General features: G+C 39.5%; 1 protein-coding gene across 1 annotated transcript in view; it reads left to right on the forward strand.

Annotated features, from left to right (window-relative positions):
* Cwc27 (CWC27 spliceosome associated cyclophilin) overlaps positions 1-25462 on the forward strand; it is a 178772-nt gene that overhangs the window by 140807 nt on the left and 12503 nt on the right. The window contains exons 12-13 of the mRNA XM_006982703.4: positions 3340-3449; positions 7480-7583. Of these exons, the coding sequence (XP_006982765.1) occupies positions 3340-3449; positions 7480-7583 (214 nt within the window). The remainder of the gene's footprint in view (positions 1-3339; positions 3450-7479; positions 7584-25462) is intronic.

Consider the following 25462-nt stretch of genomic DNA (forward strand, 5'->3'; position numbering starts at 1 on the left):
GACTGTGTTGGATGCCAGTTGCTTTAGTGATGGGGGATAGGTAGTAGTCTAGAATTCTGCGTAGTTTCAGTGCGCATCTTGAGAACTGTTGACCTGGAGCTTTCCTGAGAATGGATGTAGTTATGGGGGGGGGGGGGTTAGTACAAGAAGTGCTAGAGACCACACTCAAACCCCCAAAGAGAGAGCGTGGAGACAACGATAGTTGTTGTTTGATCTGGAATAATTTAAGTAATGATGGAAAGTCCCACAGTTTTATCCAACTTTTCCTTAACATTTTTTACAATAAAATTGATTCTGCCACCTATCAATTGGAGATAGCAATTTCTGTCATTTTAATTTGACTTACTATTACCAGAGAGATTGCATTTAAAAGATTCTAAAATTCATGAGTGACTCACTCACTTTTTAGATGCTTGCCATTAACACCTCCAGTTACATTATACAACACTTTGGTGAAAGTAGGTATGAACATACTTTTAGGAAGGATGACTGAGTTTTACAATATTCGGATATTATCAGGGCAATGTGTTCAGTTATAGCTGTACTACGTACCTGTATTTTCATTATCATGACTAGGAAATATATAAAGATATAGTTGAATAAATATGGAGAGGATAAAGTGATTCATTAAAGTTACCTTTACTTTTCCCTGTAATTTAAAATGTGGGAATTGCAGAGAAAGAATGAAACTGAACTATTTCCATATCTAAAAGCCTACCTACTCAGGGATCCTTATCTCTGCTCAAAGTAACGTGTGTTTCCCTCAATCAGAATAAATGGTTTTCATAATGAGAGGGGTAGAGAGAAGGTACAGATCAGCCCCCCTAAAGCAAGAGTGAAAATATACCTGGAATGTTGATCAAAATCAGTAACAGAGTAAAAATTTCTTACTTTTAAGTATGAAAAAGAGCTGAAACTGTATACTTTAAAGAAAAACGTGGGGGAAAAGAACTTCTGTGATCTTGGAGTGAGTAAACAATTCGTAGATAGCTCACAAAAGGGAGAGAGAGAGTAGAAAAACACATTACACACAATACCAGAGTGGCTATATTTTATACCCCAAATGAATTTCACTGTATATAAAGTATCCCCCAATATAGCTCTTTAAAACTTTTGTCATTACTGGACTCCAAGATGAAGTTAGTACTGTTCTATAAATTATGTGAAGGCTTCTACTCTAGCCAGCACAGCTGTAGAATTTTCATGCTTTATTATATGCCTAAATTTATCTATCGCTGGCTTTTAAATTTTGATTTAGACGGCTTCCTTGTTGCACAATTTAAAGACTGTATTTACTGGAGCTGGGCGCAGTAGCAAGCCTCTGTAATTGCAGCCCCTGGAGAGGCTGAAGCAGGAGGATCTTAACATTTGAGGGCAGCCTGGGCTACAGAGTAAGACCTTCCTTATTTCAATGTTTTTAAAGTCTACTTTGTAAACACTCCTTAAAAGTGAAATCAAGAGACTAACCCTTACTAACAGAGGTCATTCATAAAGGAATGCATGTTAGAATCATTAAAATAAGCGTGGTTGAATATTAACTTGACTTAGCTGTGGCAATGGTAGCTCAACACATCTATCAATATTCCCTTTTATTTTTAAGTTCTTCACACACACACACACACACACACACACACACACACACACACACACAAAAGGCTTTCAGTCTCTTGTACCTGAAGATCTTAGGAGACCTGTCTTTTGTTTTTAACACTAGCTAGTTCTGAGGACATGTATTAGCATTAGAATTTTACAAAATTCTGCCCTAAGAAAACAGCAGAATATGAATATAACTGACTGCCTAATATGACAGATCCAGAGCTATAATAGTTATGCTGCAGCCTGGGGATCAGACTGACCCACGGCCTGTTCATTTCCCCCCTCTTAAGTTTCATTTTTACTGACTTCGTTAGTTATCAACATGTACCACTTGCCAAGCTCTGCTCTAAGTGATGGGAAAAGATGACTTTCCCTCAAGGATTTTAATGTCCCTTAGTGGGGAGAGAAGAGTAAACAATAAATTACCATAAAGTCTGGTAAGTGCTAAGAGGCAGTCTACAAGCTCAGAGGGACCTCCAGACCAGAATCAATGACTACAACCAGAAAGGGTGCTAGGACCAAGTGCCAGCCCGGCTGAGACCTACAGAATGAGCAGGAATTAGGCTTGAAATGTAACTGGGGAATGGAGATGGAATGTCCTTAGTATTCCTTAAAGAAAAACAACAACAACAACAAAAGGTAGGGAGGGAGTCGAGAGAGCAGGGTGAGTTTCTAGAGGAATGGAAAGCGAAGGAAAACACTTTGAAGTAGACAGGGCAAAGTGAGAGATGGGCCTAGGAAGGAGTGCATCAGGGCCGGGGTGTGTGTAGCTCATCGGTAGAGCATGTGCTGAGCAAATTTGAAGCCCTTTATTTGAGCCCCAGCACCATGGGGGGTGGGGGTGGGGTGCACGGGTGTGTGAAAGCCTTGACTGCCTCATATAAGGATCTTAAAGGCACCGAGGTGCTAGATCCCAGGATGGTGCAAGCGTGGCTCTGAGGAGCGAGGCTGTGAGAGGACAGTAAGAAGACTGAGAATCGAAACTGTAATTCCAGGGGAAATGTGAAAGGAATCTCTACAAAACTATTGTGAAAATCATTTTATGTACAGCACATCTAGGGATCCTCTCCTCACAAGCGGTCACTAAGCATGTGTGTTTCTGATACTATTACTATATGTTGTGTTTGTTTGTTCATTTGTTCATTGTGGTGCTGGAGTGTGTAGATTGGTTGTCCAAATTCTGACTTAGTAAAACTTACTTTTTTTTCTCCTTCTGCTGTCTTGACTTAATTTGCAGGCATATTTATTTTCTATTTTCCATCAAGCTGAAGTTCGCTTTTGTTATTTTATCTGTGGGAGGAGCAAAGTTGGTGAATAACTGAAACATCTACCAATATTTGAAAATGCATATCATAAGGAAAGAAACAATGTAAAGTAGTACTACTGAATTTTAGAAAAAAAATCTAAATTATTTTTCAAATGAGATAAATTATTTTACAGTCAGCCTTAAGTGAGTATATAAAAGAAAAACAAAATAGTGTAGTATAGGAAAAACTGCAAAAACTAACAAATTGAATGCAGGTCACTTTGTAGTTGAAAAAAAATAATAGATTTTGGGGATCACGTTGGATTGTTGTTGGTTTTTTTTTGTTTGTTTTGTTTTGTTTTTTCTTTTTGGTTTTGTTTTAATTAATGGGGGAAAACAAGACATAATTGAACTCCCTGTTTGGAGAGCTGAGTGTGTACATGACTCCCAGGCCTTTGTGCAGCCGCACTGAGGATATATATGCTCCTGTTCTGCAGAGGAAGAGGCTGCCCCAGATGGCGCTGTTGCGGAATACAGGCGAGAAAAGCAAAAGTACGAAGCTCTGAGGAAGCAGCAGCCGAAGAAGGGAACTTCCCGGGAAGATCAGGTAACTTCAGAACCAAAGTCCATGTGTAGTTCAATGCTTCTTATCTTTACTCTCCTCCAGTGATGCTGGTAATATGATTATGTGTCCAGGAAAGCCCTGAAGAAGAAAATGTATGGGGTGGAATGTAATGACCTTGACTACTCATAGGGATCCAAATGTTAAAGTTCTTCTCAGATACTTATGTGAAAAATCCTTGAAACGTAGAAATTTTAACTGGTCCGTTCATGTCAAATACAAGAGCTTCATAAAGCCCCATGTTTTCAGAAATGCAGTGAGTCTGCCTCCCGCAATCCATGGAGCAGCAATGGCTCCAGACAGTGCGAGGACCTCCTCTAGCCCAGTGTGCCCCATGCTGGACATGAAATAGCACACTGCCTAAGATTATAGGGTTCGGTCGGTAAATTGATTTCCACTGATTTCCCTATTTGTTGCAAGAAAATTTCCCAATGTTTTAAAGAAGTAGTGTGAAAACGTTAGGAGCTGAGAAAAGATAGAATAAGCTGGCCAGCTGGCCAGGTGGTATGGCGCTTGATAAAACAAATCTTCCCATTGCCCTTTACACTGAAAAGGTTTGAGGCTGGAGGTGGAGTTGTCTCAGCGCTTAAGAGCACTTGCTGCTCTTACAGAGGAGCAGGATTTAGTTTCTAGAACCGGCATGGTGGCTCCCAGCCATTTGTAACTCCAGTTGTCTGTAACTCCAGTTCCAAGGGATCCAGCGCCCTCTGCTGGCCTCCTTTGGCACTAGGCATGCACATAGTGCACATACATACATGCATGCCAAACACTCATACACATGAAATTTTAAAATCTTAAGGGGGTATCTAAAATAGATTTTTAGTGTTACCTTGCACATATGAGCATATACTATCTTAGAGATATAAATAAAATAAGCAAAATAAAAGCATATTAAAATCCAAAACCTATTTGGTTAAGTTAATCTAATCAGAAACTGTGTTATAAATGACATTTAACTACTGGTAATAAAGGATCGGATCATGATCCTGATAGTTAACATGGAAATAATCATAGAGAGAGTTCAACAAGAAATCTGGTGTTAGAGATTTTAATTAGAGAGTACTAACATATGCAGTTTTTAAAAGAAATGATACACCGAATGAAATTTAGAAAAAACGCATTATTAACTTGTTCTCGTGGAGTCATAAAGTTTCTGTATAGCACTACATTTGTCGTAGTTCCCCACCCCACCCCGGCCTTAAAGCAAATAACTGTTAAGAACCTAATCTCTACTTTTAGTGCATCTCCACAAGTAGGTAGCTAGCTCTCTGACTTCTCTGAACTATCCAGGAAAAGATCCAATTGAGTGAGTAATACCAACAAAAGGCTGTGAGCGTTGTCGCAAGGAACTGTATCAGTGGTGACAGCAGGCTCTGCACATGACCAGAGAGCTCGGAAGGTCTCTCTGAGAAAAGGATCTTTCCAAGTTTACACATCAGCCCAGAGATACCCAGGAGAAGTAGAAGCAGTATGTGGTGAGGCAGAAGGATCAGTGTGTGAGGAGTCTGTATGAAAAGTCTTCGCCCTCGTTCAAAGAGGAAGGATGCTAAGTATGGCTAACCCAACTAGAAGACAAAACTGAGAGAGGAAAGTAAGTCATCAGGAGTGTTCTCGTTTGAATCCTGTTAAGGATTTAGATTTAGTCTATGCAGTAAGGAAGCATCACTAGCAGGAAGTAACATGGTATCGTTTGTACTCTGGGACCATCTATCCCAGTCTCAAAACAGTCAAAAGCAGACTGGAAGCAGAGCCGTCAATGAGAAGACTTGTTATAGATATTCCTTTAATGAAGGCCAGCATACTGAGTCATTCCCCAGCAAGCCAACAAGAAATGCCTCCATTGTGGGTGCTATCATCACCTACAGTGTGCCCCAGAAATGCAGTGTCATATCTTATGACCTGCATCTGTTTCTTTAGGCTGTACCTAGACAAAATCCGATGATCTTAAATGAAGAAGCTCAGAATGAGCAAGGAGATCTTTGTTTTTTATCATTTTAAGAAAAGGTCAGTAGCATGATAACTGGCCCTTTCCACTCTAACTCAGGGGGAAAGATCCACATCTAGCATAATTTTACATTTTTGTTCCACTAAGAAATTCTTGTTCCTTGTTTTTAATTGTTCTTTATTTCCCAGAAACATATATTTGCAGGCTGGAGAGATGACCTAGCCAGTTAAGAGCACATACTGCTCTTGTAGGAGGCCTGAGTTCAGAGTCCGTGTTGAGTGGCTCACAACTGCCTGTGATGCCAGCTTCAAGGAGACCCAATGCCTCTGGCCTCTGTGGGTACCCACACACAAATGACATACACTGTGTGTGTGCACAGATACACACTAATTAAAAATAAAAATAAGTCTTTAAAATGATGTATATATTTCCAATTATACAAGAGATCACCTTTAAAAGTTCATATGGCTTACTTTTAAGATTCAATTAGTTAGATATGGAGATGCATATACAGAGATGTTCGTGTTTAAAGCATAAACAAGCATGTATGCACACAGTCGCACAGTCGTGAAGACATTTCCAAAACTGTTAGCACTGGCTGTTCTGAGTGATGAAGCAGTAGCTGTTTCTGTTTTGTTTCTCTGTTTTTCAAAAATCTCTGCAGTAATCTTTTTTCTTAGTATAAATTAAACACAATAAAAATTATAGTCAATACAGTGTTTCGTGTTTTTACTGAGTCGAATTTAAATTAAAAACAAGGAATGTTAACATTATTTGAAGATCTTAATTCTAGAATATCTACTCTAAAAGCAGATAAAACTGCCCAAGTCCTAACACAGGTGGCCTTCAGGTTGCCTGGGATGATATTTTGTTGAAATGTACACATTTTACCAGTTTCTCTCATGTCGCAACCATGGTAATGTGTATATTTTCCATTCTTTCCCATGTGGGAATTGAGTATTTTATAAAGTAATATACTTTTCACTACCTTTTTTAGCAATAGCTGCCATGTTTCTTGCAAGTATTTTGATACCTTTATTGAACTAGACTGTAATACACTTCATTGTTTCTTGAACTAGAATCTTAATGATCTCAAGATTGAGTATGGAGCTAAGTGCCTCTCCTGTCTCCAGTTCCCGTCACTCATATGCTGCACAGTAGCTTCACACATCCCTTGAAGAGTGAGGAATTTAGAATTGAATTAAAATACCAAACTGTTCTTAGGCCCTTGATTTTTCAGGCAGGTTGGGCTCCATCCCTCATCCTCACAAAGAAGAACTCTTTAAAACCTAGAGTGGAAAACTTTCATTACTAGCCTATATTTTCTGCTCATAGTCTAGAAGACTGTTAACTATAGCCAGGAGATGTGATTAGAAAAGTGTAGCCATTTGTTGCTTCTTGCCCACAAAGGCTAAGAAAAAACTAAGAATCTAAAGTAATGTTCTTTTTCTTTAAAAAAAAAAAATCCCTGTTGAGAAATACTCTTTCTCTAAATAGCATTCATATTCCGTGTAGATGAATATTACTACACGAGTCATTTTCTGGCATCCGATTATTTTTTAAGTGTGTTTCCAGGTTGGAGTTGCTGAATTAGAGGGAATGCTCACTTTAGTTTCTAAGACATGTCAACATTCTTAAAATGTTATTTCACTTTACCTGTAGTCCACCAATTGACTGGTTCATTCATTCTACCTCCCTAGTGTGGATGTTTTCACATCTTGTATTTGATTCAGCATATGCTGGTGTCTTGCTCTTCTGTTGGGAAAGCACTAAAAACGTGTCAATGAGCATGTAGTTTCCAGAGTTAGAATGTCTCCAGTGTGAGCACATTGAAGTCTTGGGATAAAAAAGACTGAAATGTCTCTAAGGGAAGATGCCAGTGCGGATCCAAGCAGGACAGTGTTGGGTTACTAAGGCCGCCGCTATAGCCGGAAAGCAGTTTTATTTTAAAAAAATATTTAAAGGCCAACGTTTACCTGTGTCTGACATCCCAGCAGGCTATTTTCTTTCCTACCAGTGTCTCTCGTGGGATGCCCTTTATCACCAGCGTAGCATCTCTTGTCATTTCAGACCCTGGCACTACTCAGCCAGTTTAAGTCTAAGCTCACCCAAGCAATCACTGACACGCCTGAGAGCAGCGTTCCGGAAGCGGAGGTGGAAGACGATGAAGGATGGTAAGGACGTGGGTTTCTTTGTGTTGACCCTGCACAAGTGGCTTGGCATGAAGACACTGGGACGTTTCCGACTTCACCCTCGGCACTGCAGGCCTCCTCGCCCTTCTGCTTCATGTCGGCTGCAAAGTGGAATAGACGAACTCGCCAATCATTCGCTTAATGTCAGTATTATGTGAGCCAGGAAAAAAGTGTCGAAGAAAGATTTGATGCCCTAAGTCACTCTAAATTATAAAAAAAGATAAGATTTATGTTAGACAGCCAGGAAACAAACTTAGAAGATAGTAAATCAATATCTTCTTATACTTTCCCACAAACATTTTAGAATTCAGTCATCTATTTTAGCAATATACTCCCTCCAACTTCCTGTTCAAGTGAATCTACAGGATCCTAGGAACATGTGCATGATTAATTTTATCTTTAGATACTTTTCAGCTCTTAAAGCAAAGACATGTACATGCTCTGTGCTGAGAACTCGATCTTATTCTGGGGAAGAAGGTATAAGCAAAGACCAAAAGCAGTCAGGCCGTGTCTTCCCTTATCACACCCCTGTCCTCAAGTTGACTTCACATGCAGTATATTAGACCTCCCCACACCTAACTGCCTCCACCTCCCACAGGACTCTGGCTCAGGCACATTTGAAACAAGCCAACCAGTATAGTACCCCCCACACGCATGACTCACCCTCTGGAGCCTCTGAACCGTCATGTGTGCCATTACCCCAACCTAGAATCATGGCCCCATGCGCCCTGCCAGCAGTATCTCCCCTATTTCAAAACTGTTCAACACTCCCATCCTCCAGGAAAGCAGTCAGCAAGATTTGTGGAGCACTCACAAATCTAGTGGGTGGGGGAAAGAGGCTGGACACACATTTAAAAAGACATAAAAACACTTATTAAGAAAACATTTAAACAAGTAAAACTCTGCAACTGAATGTAACTTTAGCCAGTAGGGCTCCATGAGAATGGCTTGGATGGAATGAAGCCTACCTACTCCAGGGCCCTGAAAAATATCTATATAGTTCTCCATTAATTTATAGTTTCCGTAGGATCTGGGTTATGATGCCAAGCTTTATAAAATCCCTGATCTCTTGTAACCAGTTTTCAGTACTTATATAGTGTTTATACCCAAATTCAAAGTTGCTTGAAGGCAGAAGCTGGCTACTCCTGTACTTCTGTGCCAAAGGCTCCATGAGTGTTGATGACCCATGTGCGTAGAAGAACATTCCGTTTTTATGTAACTCCACAGGGTTAGTTTTATTTTGAATTCTTTCTGTGTCTCAAAATACCTTTCAAATGTTTATTTGGGGGTCAGCTAACACACACACACACACACACACACACACACACACACACAGACGGACACACACACACTTTGCCAAGTCCTCTTCCCCTTATTTTTGAATCTATGCATTTTTTAAGGAAATATGACCCATGGGTTTCTGATTCATTTACACTTAACTCATCAAGATGGGCATTTTGTAAGAGCAGCTTGATGCCCATTAAGTTTTTCTAACCTTTGTATTAGCCATCTAAGCACTTTTTATTAAACAGGAAAATCACCATCAAATTCAAACCCCAGAAATTTCATTCAAAACTCATAACCCACAGGATTCAGATTTACCTTCAACTTGGTAAGATCAGTTAACTTCCTAACGTTCTTCCTAGGCCTTTGGTTCAGTATTTCCTCATCCTGAATTCCTCTTTATCTTCAGATACCAATTATGTGTTTCCAAAGGGTCACTCTTATTTTTTAAAGGATTTGACCATATAATCAATGTTCCATCTAATCGCCTCATTAGAAAGTTAAATAAGAAAATTCCCTTAAATGGGGGGCGGGGGGAGGTCAGCGGTCTGTGATGTTGGCTGGTTCTCCATCTGAAGGAAAAAAATGTGGTAAAAGAAAGAAGAAAAAACGTGGTAAAGGAGGGGAGATAAGTTCAAGTGGTCATCAGCCAGGCTCAGGAATTCATTTTTTTCCTTCCAGTGGTCGCCTTCTAAGCAGAAAATCAAATCTGTATGTCATGTACCTCCAGGATATTTTTGGTATTTGCTTAATGTAGCATCTTAATAAGAATATCTCTAGTGATGACAGCACTATGCAGAATCCTCTAGAACGCACTATGTCCTTATGTAAGGCCTTTGCATTGCGCTGCAAACCATGGAATTCTGTAGCTTTATAAGAACTGCATCACTTCTGTTCACAGAGTGGCCAACTCAGCTTCACTGGGTCTCTGATGATTTAGCTTCTCCCTCATAAACATGAATTCTACCCGGGAAAGGGGGTCTCATATTCAAAATGAGTTATAGCAAATGTTAGGCGTGCATGGCATGTGCATGTGTGTTATGCATAAATTACATGGTTCCCAGACTGTTTTGTAGGTCATGGTTGCCGCTTTTTTGAGACGTGAAAGTCAGCCAGTATGCTGTATGGCACTGTCAGGGTCTGTTATCTGAGGTAAAATGATTGCTTCTAAGACATTTTTATGTGTCCACATGAGTGGCCACACATTGAGGGATCATTTTCAGTTTCTGTCAAGATAGAAACCATTACCAATTTGTTATGTTTTCTTTTCCTTGGCAAACCATTCTCTTCACATTTTTGGCTGAGCTGCTGTGCTGGCATGGTATACAGCGGGCATTTGGGTACCACTCAGCAGCAGCATTCTATTTTTCATTAAAAAAAAAAAAAAGCAGGAGGGGGGAAAGAAAGGAAAGAAATAGGATTCTATTGTAAGCAGTGTGTATGGTGTTTGATAATTATTACCAGATTTCACTGCCTAGCAAGGCACTTAATGTGTTATTGGTAAACGAAGCTGAAGTGCATGATAGAAACTTCTCACTCAACATTACTAGAATTTTTCCTTTGGTCAGACATCCACTGGTTTTGGTGGCAGTGGTGACACCAGATTCAGGATTAGCAGGTTGAGTGGTCTCTGTGGCACTGTATTTCTTAGTCCCACACATCAGAGTCATGCTGCTGGAGGACCTGCTTCAAGCATGGATTTCATAAAATGATTTAGACACGTGGCGGGAGGCATCAGCCAGAGGACTCATATGACCGTGCGAATGAAGTCAATATGCCAGTTTGAGTTTGCTTAGATAAAGCTTGATTAGCTCCAAACAAGGGTAGAGAGAAGCTAGCTGTGGCTAAAAAGGCAGTGGAGAGACATTTGGGTTTTGTTTTTTGTTTTTTAAGACACCTGCTTCTTCCACAATAATATTAAATCTGTGAGAGCTGACTGAAACCCTGGAGATATTCACTGTGTACTTTCAGGTTCTCTTGAAAATGTTTTCCCAGGTTGCTAAGATTGTCTTAAAACTGTACATCAAAGACACATGATAAAGTGATAACTAATATGCTGGTCCACTGCCGCCTTCTTTCTCTTTATCTCTTTCCTATAACACTTTCCTCTTTAGTATATACAGTCTTCCATATCATAAGAATTCAAATATCCTAACATTGCATGATTATGTCAAATCAGTACTTTAATGATTATTACAGAAGTAAGAGTATTTACTATAGAAAAGTAAGTAATATACCCTTCAAAGAAGTAAATAAAGAGCATATAAATCTCAAACTCAAAGATAAATACTATATATACTAATTTATATGGTAATCTGTGGAATGTATAAAAATGTATTTACATTGTATGTGTGTGTGTATATATATGTGTATATACACACACATATATATATTAATTTAGCCTCTTCCACACATACTTGTACATGCATGATTTTTTGTTTGTTTGGGTTTTTTTGTTTTGTTTTGTGTTTCAAGACGGGGTTTTTCTCTGTACTTTTGGTGCCTGTCCTGGATCTCACTTTGTAGATGAGGTTGGCCTTGAACTCACAGAGATCCACCTGCCTCTGCCTCCCAAGTGCTGGGATTAAAGGCCAGCTCCACTGCCGTCCGGCTGTACATGCTTGTTTTAAACAAAAATAAAATGTCTGATTTTCTATCTCATTTTCCCCTTCAGAAATATATAGGGACTACTTCTGCTTGCATAATGTTTATACAATTTTAATATTTCATCTTGTGTGATATTCCATCATGTAGTTAAGAACAGGCTTACTTGACCATGTTACTGTATATTCAGGCTCTTTCCCAGTTTTCAGTTTTTGGTATTATGAACAATACTACAAGAAATTTCCTTTTATCTATTTCATTGCCCATTTTTTCAGTTGCTAAGACTGGAATTGCTTAGTCAGTGAGGGTACATGTTAGGCCTCTGCTAAATATTTTCATTGTGTCCCTCCCCAAATGTCATTCCAGTTTATACTCACAAGTAAACATCACTTCAGATTTGCCTTTAGGGTAGTTAACGTCTCAAGAATTAATTAAGGTTCATTGCTGGCCTTAGTGAAAGAGAGTAGCATTTTAAAAGAAATGCTTTTGTAAAAAAGAAAATACTCATGTGGTCTGGTTTGCTTCTGTTTTTAATAAAACTGTCCAATCTTCAGCATAGCTGCTCTTCTCATGAGCCTCATCCCTACATACTCTTAACGTTGACTCTGAAAACCTGTCCTTCTAGAGTAGCCCTGCCTGTTAGGACTTTAGAGTCTGCGTTTCTTTTCTCTCTACTTTATTGCAACACCGGGGCTTGCGTTAAAAATCAGTTTTATCCATCAGTTGTAGTTTGTTTCTGCTAGAGATTGGAGTTTTGTGAGCCAAGACTTGACTTGAAGAAATGTTAAAACCTTCCTCTGGAGTTATTAGAACAGAAGTAATGAATACCACTTGTCTGAGTATCCAAAACAGTGACTTTTTAAAAAGGCACATGTTTTTGAAAAATGATTATTGACTTTTAGACCCACCTGGTCAGATCGTATCATAAAATTTCATTTTTGAACATAACTTCTTCTTGTTGCTTATACAGGGTAAAGCTTTAAGTGTATTTTATATTCATGCATACTGTTATTTGTAGATAGTTCAGCATGTAGAGAATGAAGGGCAGAGTGTCAATAAATAAATGTTTTAGTAACGGCCGTCACCTTATACAGGCCTGAGTAACAATTTGGTATACACCAACATGTAATGAGAACCCACGTTAGCCATGTGGGGTCTCCTTTAATGCTAGCTTGGCAATGTTCTCCAAAGTTTGATCTCAGGACCCTTGAGCTTTTTAAAAATTATTGACAAGCCTGAGAACTTTGTTTATATGGTTTTTATTACTCCCAGTGTTTGCCTTATTAGAAATTAAAACTAAGAAGGCTTAAAATCTTTAAAATACTTATTTAAAGCCATTATGTTAACATAAATAGCAGTTTTTTATTAAAATATAATTACACCATTTCTGCCCTTCCTTCCCTCCCCCCATCCCCTCCCATGTCCCCTCACTCTCACTCCCCTCCAACTCATGGCCTTTTTTCTTTAATTGTTATTATTACATATATATGTGCATTAATATATAAAACAACCGACTGAGTACATTGAGTGTTGTTTGTATCTAATTTCAGGGCTGACAACTTGGTATTGGATAACCAGTTGGGGCTCACCTTTGGGAAAGACTAATTCTCCTTCTCTCAGCATTCCTTAGTTGCCTGTAGATTTTTGGCTAGAGGTGCCCCTACCCCATGAGATTTCCCCCTTCCCCATTATCATGTCTATTGTGAGGAATCATGGGTGAAGTTTCTATGTCATTTCAATGACACAATGTCATTGCAGATTCTCAGGTCCTCTGGTTCTTCCAGTCTTTCTAGCTCCTCTTTCACAGTGTTCCCTGAACCTTATGTGCAGGAGTTAAGTTGTAAAGGTATCCACTGGGACTGGGCCCCGTGATCAGTTGCTCTCTGCAACTCTGTGTGTGTGTGTGTGTGTGTGTGTGTGTGTGTGTGTGTGTGTGTGTGTGTGTGTTTCTATTGCAAAGAGAAGCATCTTTGATGAGGAGTGTGAGCTATACTTATCTATCTGTATAAGGATAAGTATATAGAATGTAGTTAGGAATCATGGTAGTTTAGTAAAGTGGTGAAGATTCCCCTTTAAGATCCATGAAGATGTTGGCCATGGACAATTGGCTAGGTTTCCAGTACCAAGCATGATTTCCCTCCTGTTGAAGATGCCATAAGTCCAATTAGGAAGCTGTTGGTGACTGCCAAGATACGGATGTCACTGTTGTTTCCTTAGGGGTATTTTTCTATCCTGGTCATTGTTGTGGTTCTAATTATAACTGCAAAACAGAAAATTTTCATGAAGAGTGATTTCATGAAAATTCATGAAAAGTGGCATTGCCTTACTTTTCAAATCTCTAAAGTCTAGCATGTTAGGAGCAGGTATGTGTACTTTGTAATGTTGTGATCTTTCACATCATGTACTCTCTGAAAGAATCTCAGCAAGTAAAGAAAGGTACTTGCCACCAAGCCTGATACCCGAGTTTGGTCATGTGGACCCACATGGTAGAAGAACCGACTCCTGTAAGATGTCCACTGACCTCCACATGCACATGACAAGTAACACATACATGGACACAGACACACAAATAAATGAATGTGATTTTAAGATGTCACTATATCCTCATGAAAGAATGAGAATAAAAATGGCAAATAAACGTAGCAGGCTTTCCTGAACCGCCAACCCCCAAATCATGAACCAGAGACTTACTAGTAATTATGAATGCTCAGCCTTAGCTTAGGCTTGTTTCTAGCTAGCTTTTTTTTAACCTAAATTAACGCATTTCTATTCATTTATATGCTGCCTGAGGCTCATTTACTTCATCTAAGTACTGTCCATCCTGCTCTCCTGCTTCCTCCCTGGCTGGCTGACTGACTCCCCTTTTCTCTCTGCCCACCAGTTCCGCCTATCCCTCCTCTGCCTAGCTATTGGCTATTCAGCCTTTTATTAGATCAATCAAGTGCCTTAGGCAAAGTAAAACAGCAGTACACCTTTACATAGTTAAACAAATGAAGCATAAACAAATGCAACACATCTTTACATAGTTAAACAAATATTCTATCCCACAACAAATCAATGCAGTGTTCATACGGTGTTCACACATGACTTTGACCCTGTAGACACAGTATTCCCATACCATACTTGGAGGACTGCTGGACTCAGACTCTCTTGTATATTAATAAAAGGCCAGCCTTAATAATATATTTCCCAGGGGCCCAGAAGAGAAACTACAAACGGTGGGAATTATTTTTGGAAAAATAATCTAAGTAGACCAAGCTTTTTGTCCATCTACTTTTTTCCTCTGGGATAAAATCCTATCTACACAGCTTCAGTTCTGTTCTCGTGCATAGCTCCTTTCTTGCCTGATTTCTTTCTACATTTAACTGCTGCCCTCTTAAGTTCTATGTTAATTCTCTCATCTTAGTTCTGCCCCATCTAGGTTCTCATCCATCTAGTTCTTTTCCATCTTAGCTCCTCTCCTATCTCCTTCTCTCTCATCTTGTTCTTCCCCATCTGGCTCTTCCTCATCTTCCATCTCATTCCTCTAGTACTCTCTTCTAGCCCTTCAATCTAGTTCTTCCCCATCTCATCATGTTCCTCTCCAATTCTTACCCATCTAGTACTTCCATTCTCTTTTCTCTTCTCCATCTCGTCTCTGAAGATAAAACTGCCTTTTTATTCCTTTAACCCTTATCTCTCCAAGCTATCTCTGCTCCCACCATTTCTGGTGAGTGCTCAATCGCCAGGCAACTTGGCTAGGTAACTTCCACCACAGCTGGATGTACCTGTAAGTTGGAACCCTTAGTTCTGAGTTAGTTGTTAAGGGTGGAACTAAAACTAGAGATAAGACTTTGGAAAGGAGGAAGTTAAGCTTAATTAGCACATCCGCCCGCCTTCTCAAACAGGTAGTCTGGACACTTAAGTCTGTTCTTAGAGAGTACAGAGGTGTGTCTGATGAGGTACTTTCCTCTGTCTGGGGATGGACCTGGCCAGATGCTGCCAATGATGATAATTACAGGGAGGCTTGGACTGGGGTTCTGGCTATGCATAGCTGTCAGCGCAGAAGGTTATCTAAATATTCCATTAGTAGAGGGGAAATGGTGCCCAATAAATGATGGAAAAGCTACAGTAGCACACAAGAAGCTCATAGCAGGAAACGGCTGATAATCAAAAGCCAATATCACTAAGACTCCTTGAGCCTCAGCTTGACTTCTGGAAGGCCCTTGGCTTCTTCCACGTATGAGCTTGTCATAATCAGCTGAAATCCTGCTTCATATATTTTTGCGGCTTGCAGCAAGACTCTCTAATTCTGAGGTCATGTTGGTCCATATTTATCAGAGGTTAGGACCAAACATGTTGGTCCTCAAAGCTTTGTTTCCTGAGTATCATTTGGATTTCAGGTAGTCCTGTCATGGTACTTTCTGAATTAAATGTGTTGGGATATTGAAAATACTGTGCAGTGTTTATAGTTTTGAATCATTTTTCCTTTTACTTATTTGTGCCTAACTTCTCAAAATAGATTATCACCTTAGTCACGTCTTATTGATTCTAAGATACATAAATGAGGCAAATTAAGTCAAAATGTCATTGTGATCTTATATAGATTTAATAAAACGTAATTTGTGATTTATCTGATGCCTGGCCGATAGTAAGCTTTCAGATACTTTTGCTGACTTCATGGAGATCTCTCCTAAGGAAAGGAGTGTTTCAGTGTATGCCATATTGTTCCCACTGGACCTGGGGGTTGAGGTGCAACAAACACAAGCATGTGTGCTGAGACGTACCAACTCCTGTGCGATACCGTTCAGCTGTTTCACTTGGTGTTCTGAAAGGGAGCTGTCATTCTTAGTATGTCCTGTGCTTGCCTCTGGCCTTTGCCCATTTTCTTTTATGTTGTTTCTGGCTCCTGAGATTTCAGAGTTCTTGATCATATTTGCTACTTTTCTCTCATGCTTTTAATTTTAAAATTTTTATTATTATTGTTCATTAACAGTGTCTCACTGTTCATACAATGTCTGACTGACTTCTTTTTCTTTTATGGATTGTGCTTTGAGTGATCGTATTTAAGACCTCTTTCACATAGAATTGTCCTCTAAGTTTTCAATAACTGTTTCACTCATTTACATTTAGATCTATTACCCATTTTTTGTAAGAGACTGTATGAGGTATGAGGTTCAGGCCAAGTTTTATTTTCTTCATTTCCGTGTCTAGATGTTACAATGTAATTGTTTCAAAAACTGCCTTGCTCTCCTGAGTGCCTTGCAGCTTTCTCTGTGTTTGTTCCGGCTCTCCTGTTTGTCGGTTCATCTGTGTGCTCTCCTGTTTGTCCGTTCATCTGTGTGCCTACCCTAACACCACACTGGCTTTCTCAGAGCAGCTTTTGAAGCCAGGTAATGATCAGGTAATAGGAATCTCGAAACTTTTCTCTTTTCTCTTTTCTATGTTGCTTTGACTATTCTTTCTAGTTGCTCTGCCTTTCCATGTAAATTTTAGAATCAGTTTCTCTTAAGTACAAATAAATCTGCTATAGTTTTATTTGAATTCCATTGTTTATTAATCAATCTTAGGAGAATTGGTATCCTTGCCATGTTGGCTTTCCGGTGTTGAATTTTAGACTTTTAGTATTTTCCCACAAGTCCCTAGACTCTATTAAATTTTTTTTCACCTTTCTTCCAGTTCAGACTGGATACTTTCTGATGATCTGTCTTCAAATTCACTGACCTTTTTCTCTATCACAGCCATGCAGATACTGGACCCATCCAATGGTTTTTTAGCTTTGAGCTTTGTGATTTCCAGTTCTAAAATTTTTATTTATATTTATTTTTACATTGAAGCCTTCCTTCTGTTTTTCTGTGTATTCCAAGAGTGTTTGCCCTTATTTGCTGGAGCATATTTTTAAGTCACATTCTGTCACTGTCTGTCATTTTGTTATTAGTGTCTGTTGACTGTGCTTTTCCACATAGCTCCGGTTTGCTTAGGTCTTTACATGCTGATTGATTTTTGTTGTCTCCTAAACATTTGAATATTACAAGTTTCTGAGTCTTCTTTGAACCCTGTGATGAATGCTAATGGTTATAGTAGCCTGTTGGTTTTAGTCTGACAGCCTTGTGCAGAATCTGATTTCACTACCTGTCTTGATTCTGGTGCCTTAAATTGCTGTGCATCTGTCTTACCTGAGCACTGCCAGTCTGAGTCCTGGCTAGAGGTCTGTCTCTCATGTAACATCTCTTATTATACAGTCTAGAGTAAGGTTCCCAAATGCACTGACTTCATGGGTCTCTCTCCTTCTTCACAATACTGACATCTTCCACAGTCATCTATCTCCCTTCTCCATCTTTCAGCCAGAAAGTGAGAGCATGAGCTCGCTTCAGGACCAGGCTGTAGTAGCATGGGAACCACAGGGCAGAGAACCATAAAGCTTTAGGCCACCCTCTTAGACCAGTATGAGTACCAGAACCTCACACACACACTTGGGGGATTCTCATATCCAAGCTGCTGTTCCTGCTGTTCTTGGAAGACTTAGGCTTGGTGGGTACCTTAAACCATGTCATAGTGCATCATTTCCCCTAGCAGAATGTCCTCTTTCTTTCAGGTCCCACGTGCTGTAAGATCCTTTTTTTTTTTTTCAAGAAAATTCAAATACTACTGAATTCTTAATGTGAATAGTATTCTACCTTAGTGGCTGAGTTGTACATTGTGAAATAACGCATTTCTTGGGAAGAATATTGTGCCTTGACCACCTCATGGGTTAAAGGGCACTCTTAGAAGCACTCTGAATTCAGGCATAGAAGGAGATCGCCAAACTGCTGCTGCACATGAGAAGGAAGGGGGAGACTTGGCAGGTGCCGTGGGGATGTGATGCTTTCATAGCTGTCATATTTGTGGTCTCTGCTTGGAGACTTGAGAAAGCTGAGATTCAAATCTGTTTTGTATACCAGAGCAAACTAAAGCACGTGAAGCCTGCAGAGCATAGGCATGATCACAGCTAGCAGAAATCCCTAGAGGGATGTGGATTTCCATGAGGTATGGAGGGATACAGGGGTCCCCATCTAAGACCCATCCAATAGTTTTTCATTATCATAACAGGATAATGCCTGAAGCCATAAATCAAGTTAATAAAACTCACTTGGTTCAGTTAATCGGAACAAAATATTGGTAGTCTGTCAAGTCGGAAGGAGAGTGTTTTGTTGTAAACACTTGTTCCTGAGTAATTTCAAAGAAGCAGATCTGCCTCCCCTTGCTCTGTGTGCTTACATTCAGTTGAAGAGTCTCATTAAACCACTGTTGCTTATCAAGTAGAGACTCTAGATTTAATAAACAAATGAAAATAAAAAAGAACTTAGACAACATGCCCCCCCCAAAAAAAAATGTGCTTTGGAACATGTGGGGTCTATCATTGGTAAATACCAACCCTCCCCGCTTCTGTGACTTAAACCTCACAGTGTCATCCGTGATGCCACAGTGTTTATGGGTTCAGTTTATTCAAGTAGGTTTGCATATTGTGAAAGTTATCCTTATTTTACTTGAATGTTCTCAATGTAAATAATGTGAGACATGAAATGAGAAGTGAGGTTAGACAGGACACTGGCCCAGGTGTGACGAGGTGAGGACAGTTTCTGCTTAGGGTGACATTGAGAATGAAGGCTGTTTCTACGGCAAGAGCCTGGCCTGCATAGTAGGACTTGCCGTGACCCTGACGTTGGGACCCTTGTGCTCTTGTTGCCTAGAAAGAGCATCAGTGCCCACAGGAGGAAGGATGTAGTAATATGCCGGACACTGAAGCCTTGGGGGTTAGAATACTACCGCCCCTTCAGTGTTTGGCTAGGTGTTTACTTGGCCAGAGAGAGGTTCTGGAGAGTACTATTACTTGTCCAACTCATTTGCTTTATCTCAGTACACTACATTAAATGTATAGAAGCCAAGGAAAGGCTTAAAATGATGGAATTTGTTCTGGAATGTAGGTTTTCCAGACTCTTCCGCTTGTTTGGACATACCTCAGGAGTCACTTTAATATGGAATCCCTTCATTTCTTTTCAAGCCCTAATTGATTATACTTAAGCAGATGTCATTTATTCAGATTATTAAAATTATACAAAGTAACTCATGATAGAAATCACTTCTTGTTGATAAAATATACTCCCTTTTCCCCATGGTCTTTCATTCTAACACTTCTGCTGATGGAGGTGGCTCTGGTCCCCACAAGTTTATTCAGGAAACACATGCTTGTATGCACTGCATCCAAGGCAACCTACATGTCCTGTATTCTATCTCATCCTCATTAGCCTCACAAGAACACGTTTGTAGGGTAAGGGACTGCTGTGGCAGGATGTGTTTTCCCAACTCCATCAGATAATTAGTGTTATTCCCATTCTATAAATGTGGGACTGAAGTTAAAAGAAAGTAAACCGTTTGCCCCCATGGTAAATGGTAGGGTTGCTTGCGATTCTTTTTTTTTTTTTTTTTTTTTTTTGGTTTTTCGAGACAGGGTTTCTCTGTGTTGCTTTGCGCCTTTTCTGGAGCTCACTCTGTAGACCAGGCTGGCCTCGAACTCACAGAGATTCACCTGGCTCTGCCTCCCACATGCTGGGATTAAAAGCGTGCGCCACCACCGCCCAGCTGCAATTCTTTTTTTTTTTATAGATTTTTTTATAAATGAATAATTCATTTATTTTTATCTTATGTGCATTGGTGTTTTGCTTTCATGTATGTCTGTGTGAGAGTGTTGGGTCCCCTAGAACTGGAGTTACAGACAGCTGTGAGCCGCCATGTGGGTGCTGGGAATTGAACCCAGGTCCTCTGGAAGAGCAGTCAGTGCTCTTAACCACTGAGCCACCTCTCCAGGCCTGCTTGCAATTTTTAAGAGCACGTGTTTCTTTCAGAACACCAAATTCTACCAACAGTGATTCCACCATGAAATAATGACCACTGGGACAAGAAAGAAGTTGAACTTGACTTTCAGAGGTGACTTTTAGGGCCCTTTGCTTCTAAACAACAGTACCCCCCTCTGGAGCAGATTATAGCACATATCATCCATTCTCAGCTGTGGAGTGCTTTGCACATCCTTTTTTCTACTCAGAGTTCAAAATCTACTGTCATCCCAGGTATTGAATTATCACACATTTATACAGTAGACTGTCTCCTTAGACTGCCTGGGTTCGAATCCCTGCTCAGACACTGATTGCTGAATGACCTCAAGGAAGCAGCCTAACTTCACCTCTAAGATGGAGATATCCATGCTCAGCACAGTTGTTAGAATGAGTTAGCGTACTCATGTAAGGCGTTCACCTCAGTGCCTAGCACTTCGCAGAAGCTCTGGAAACAGGTGTTGGACAGAGAAGGGCTTGGGACGTCTTAGCAAGGCCTGACCCACTGCTAAGCAGCATAAAAACACTGTAAACTGGCAAAAATGTTACCGATACAGCTCTCTTCGCCTAATCCCCTGAAAGAAATAGTAGAAGAAAGATAATGTTACAAAGATAATGTCTCTGACCTGGAGAGACAGTGGATAAGTCCCCGCAGTGTACCACTCATAACTGCTGCTTCTGCTTTAATGGGTGTATGTGCTGGTTACATGGACTTTTTAATTTTTTAGCTGAATCCAGATTATAAAACGCTGTCAGAGTTTAGTTAATATAAATTTAGAAGAGAGATTACCTTTTCTGTGTTGGAAATATAAAGCCATTGGGCTCTCTTCAGGATGCCTTTTGTTTGTTTAATTTTATTAATAAGATCATCTTAAATGGACAAAAACCTGTGCACACGTAAAGCCCACTATTTCTATTAGAAATGAAGTTTAGGGAGTACGAGTCCTAAGGGTGGGTATAACGTAGTGGAGAAAGTCACCTCATTGTCATTGTTACAGACAGGAACAAAGCCAGTGTAAGGGGCGTGGAGAGAGGGAGAATGTTCGTTTCCATGGTACACAAGCAACTAATAAGTCATCACATGATCTGAGACTTTAGCCGTATCTCAAATTAAATAATACTTAGGAAAAGCTAATTAAGATGTTTTTGCAGGATGCCATCATGCCTTGTTTCTTTTTTATGCTCTGTCTTTTTAGTAGATCATCAGTGTTCTCCACATCATTATTTTTTACAGTGTCTCATTTGATGTGTTATAATATTCTGTCATAAGTAAAATTTACTGTTTGTCCTTTTTTGGAAAAATTCACCTAATTTTTAATTAATAGCCCTTCATGAGTAAATGAACTGATAAACTGTTTAATAAATTGGTTGTTATTTCCTAAGGTTAAGAGGAAATAAAACTGCTAAATAAGGATTTTTTTTTTAACCTTGAATCCTAGCAGAGAGGCAGAGGCAGGCAGATCTCTGTGAGTTTGAGGCCAGCCTGGTCTGCAGAGGGCGTTCCAGGACAGCCAGAGCAGTTACACGGAGAAATCCTGTCTCAAAAAACAAACAAACAAACAAAAACCTCACAAAAAATTTAATTGAAGTATAATTTATAAATGAGAAAACAAACAAAACATTTGTTATCTCTGTGATGAATTTTGGCAAGTATGTGCACCCATATCAAACAAACAAGATCAAATACTTACATCACCCTGGAGAGGTCCTTGGGCCCCTTTGCTCCGCCTCTCCCTTAACCACTCATAAGGACCACCCCAGCAGGCCGACAGCAGGTTTCCCTAGACCCTCTGTACCCACACCAGCAAGGCAGAGGCGTTCAGTTCCCGTCTCAGAGAATAAGTGAGTAGGTGTGTGTTACATCCCAGTTCAGAGATACATATTTGTTAATCTCTGCAACTTTGTATTAATTTGTATTTCTTGGCTTAATAGTGAAACTGAGCACTTTGAAAACATTATCTGGCCCTTGGTTTCGGTAATAAAGTTTATGTTTTATGTCTTCTGTGTTTAGTGTTAGGATTTTTGTATTTTGTTTTTTGAGATGTGGTTTCCTTTATACCAGATTGGCCTTACACTCACTGTGTAATTGAGGGTGGCCTTGAACTTCTAATCTGCTTGCCTCCACTTCCCAAATACTGGGATTACACATATGTGTTAACACATCAAGTTTATATGGTGATGGGAATTGAACGTAGGCCTTCATGCAAGCAGTTTACCACATGAACCACGTCCCCAGCCCTATTTTTACATTTCTAATTGATATGCAAAAGCTACTAAATATCACTGATATTATTTTTGTAGAAATATTTTTAAGAACTTGTCACTGCCTTATAATTTACTTATGTGGGGGTTTCCCTACATGTTCTCTGCCTGATGTTATTCTTGTAGTCTTCATAATCCCAATTGTATTGTATGAATATGCTTATATATTTCCCTAGTGTTCTGTGCCATTATTTTTGTTTTTAACTGCCATCAAAAGCCCACCTGGAACTGATTTGCTATATTAGGCCAACGTTAGAACTTTTTGTTTCTAAATTGTACACTACCGAATGAATAATCCTGTTTCTTCAACTGATATTATCAGAGTGAGGTCTGGAGTATTTTTAAGTTCATTTCATTATTTTATATTAATTTTTTTGTCTGTTCTTCTGCCAGTACCCCACTTTTTAATTGCCATTGGCAGCATGTTACTGGTTAGTACATGGAGGGTAAGGTGGACCTTTATTGTTCTGCACTTACAGTTTTACTTTTAAAGCTTGCGTGGATAATGTGCTACATTTATATTTTCTTTGAGTTGTCCACACCTGGAAGAAACTTAGACAATAGACCATGGAATCAATAATAAAGAAGAAAAGAGCCCCATTATTTAACAGGTGGCCTCTACCTGAATTGCAACCCCGGTGCCAAGAAGGAAATAATTAGTCTTTAGACAAACCCTTCAAAGAAATGGAAAAGATCACACGTGGAAAATAACTAGCATGTAGAAAAAAAGAATGGAATACAGTGTTTTAATTGCCATCTTTCTGGTCCAGGTATATATGTGTTCTTAATGAGACATTTGGTCAGGTGTTTTCCATTTCCTCTCTGGTACACTGACAAGAAACACATGAAATTTGAACCAAGTCTCGGAGTAGATGTCTCAGCTCCTCATGCTTTATCTGTTGTGAATCCCTAGAACACGGCAAGGATGGCCAAGTATAAATGCAAGCTACAAAACCCTCTTCCAAAGATCCTTAGGCTTTCAACCACTTGACATTTTGAATTAGTTATAATCCCTTCCCTCTCTGGTACTACTGCAGTTAACTGCCTAGTCAAATGTAGCAATAATGTTTCGTTCTTTGTTTAGAGGAATTATTTAAACTGATAAACTGTTGCACTTGAGCTCTTTTGTTTTGAATTTCGGTTGGTGGGTGGGTGGGTTGATTGGTTGGTAGTTAGTTGGTTTCTTTTAAGGTAAATACTCATATAACTCAGGTTGGCACAAACTTGCAGTGTAGCTGAGGTGGCCTTTGAACTCCTGATTCTCATGCCTCCAAGTGAGAAACTTAAATTGTGTGTGGCATGGTATATATCTATAAAATTCCAGCACCTGAGAGGAAGCTGAGGCAAGAAGGTTGCCTTGAGTTCAAGACTAGTCTGAACTACAGTGTGAGACCTTGTCTCAAAACAAAAGGGAAAAAAGGAGGGCAAGAGAGTGGCATGTGCCTTTAATCCCAGCACTCAGGAGGCAGAAGCAGGTTCATAGATATCTCTGAGTTTGAGGCCAGCCTGATCTGTATAACAAGTTCCAGGTCAACCAGGACTACAGAATGAGACTCTGTCTCAAAGAAAAGGAGAAAAGAAAGAAATTAATTGGGCAAGATTGTACATGCCTGTAATCTCAACACTCAGAAGGTGGAGGCTGGTGGATCTGGAGTTCAAAGCTAGCTTTGGCTACATAGTTGGCTTGTGGCCAACCTGGGCTACAATAAGACCTTGACTAGAAAAATAAAAAAGTAGAAGTAAATACTAAATATTCACATATCACCAATCCCATTTAACCCTACAAGCTAGATATTGTAAGTATATTATATGGGAGGAACTTGAGATGGTGAAAGATCAAAATGATTAAGATATCATAGCAAGCTATAAAAAGTAAAGCATTACTCTGATGAAACTGGTTGGTTGGTTGGTTGGTTGGTTGGTTGGTTGGTTGGTTTTTGTAACAGAGTTTCATATAGCTAAGGCTACTCTGAAACTCTCTAAGTATTTAAGGATGACTTTGAACTTCTGGTCACCCTGCTTTACATACCCCACCCCCGCCACCAAGTGCAGGAATTACAGGTCTGTACCATCATGTCCAGTTTACACAGTGCTGGTGCTCAAGCCCAGAGTCTTCTGTATGCCATACAAACGTTCTACCAAATTAGCCACATTCCCAGCCCTTAGATAAGGAAAGTTAATACATCAGTGTTTTATGGCATTCTATTTCAAATACCATCTGAGGTTTTTCCACCCAAGCAACGATTTTTCTGAATTAGTCTGCATATTTTTCATGTTTCCTGATACAGTAGTGTTGTTGTTTTCAACTGTAGCAATAAGCTGCCAATGTAACTTTAGGACTTAATAGCTCTTAAAACAAAAAATTGTCCAACCTCTTGTAAATCTTGGAAGATGTTAAATTTCACATCCCTAACATTATTTGTATTATTTGAAGAATTAAAATTTGGGGAGAAAGTTATAGGTATGTTTAGCTAGACTTAGAGAAGTTCCTGTGTGTTTTCATAGAAATATACATAATAGAGTGGTTATGAGCATGGGAGTTTAAGGTTAGACCTAATCTTGAATCCCAGCTTGGAAATTTCCTAGCTCTGTGATCTTGGAGAAATTATGGAATCTTTCTGTCATTGTTTTTCAGATTATAAAGTGAGGGTAATACTGGCACTTTTTTTGTTTGTGAGGCTGGGGTCAGTTTGGGATCAAGAGAAGTTCTATTTATAAAGGGCTAGTAAGACGTTAGGAGCAGTCAGTGATCTGTAAATGTGTCGCTGTCATCGTTGATGTTGTCCGTTGTTCTCAAGTCACCACTGAAGTCAGTAGATCTGTCAGGACAGTAATTGGAATTTGTACCATTTCTGTTACAGTTGA

The sequence above is a fragment of the Peromyscus maniculatus genome, chromosome 15, assembly GCF_049852395.1.
Source record: "Peromyscus maniculatus bairdii isolate BWxNUB_F1_BW_parent chromosome 15, HU_Pman_BW_mat_3.1, whole genome shotgun sequence".
Classification (NCBI taxonomy): Eukaryota; Metazoa; Chordata; class Mammalia; order Rodentia; family Cricetidae; genus Peromyscus; species Peromyscus maniculatus.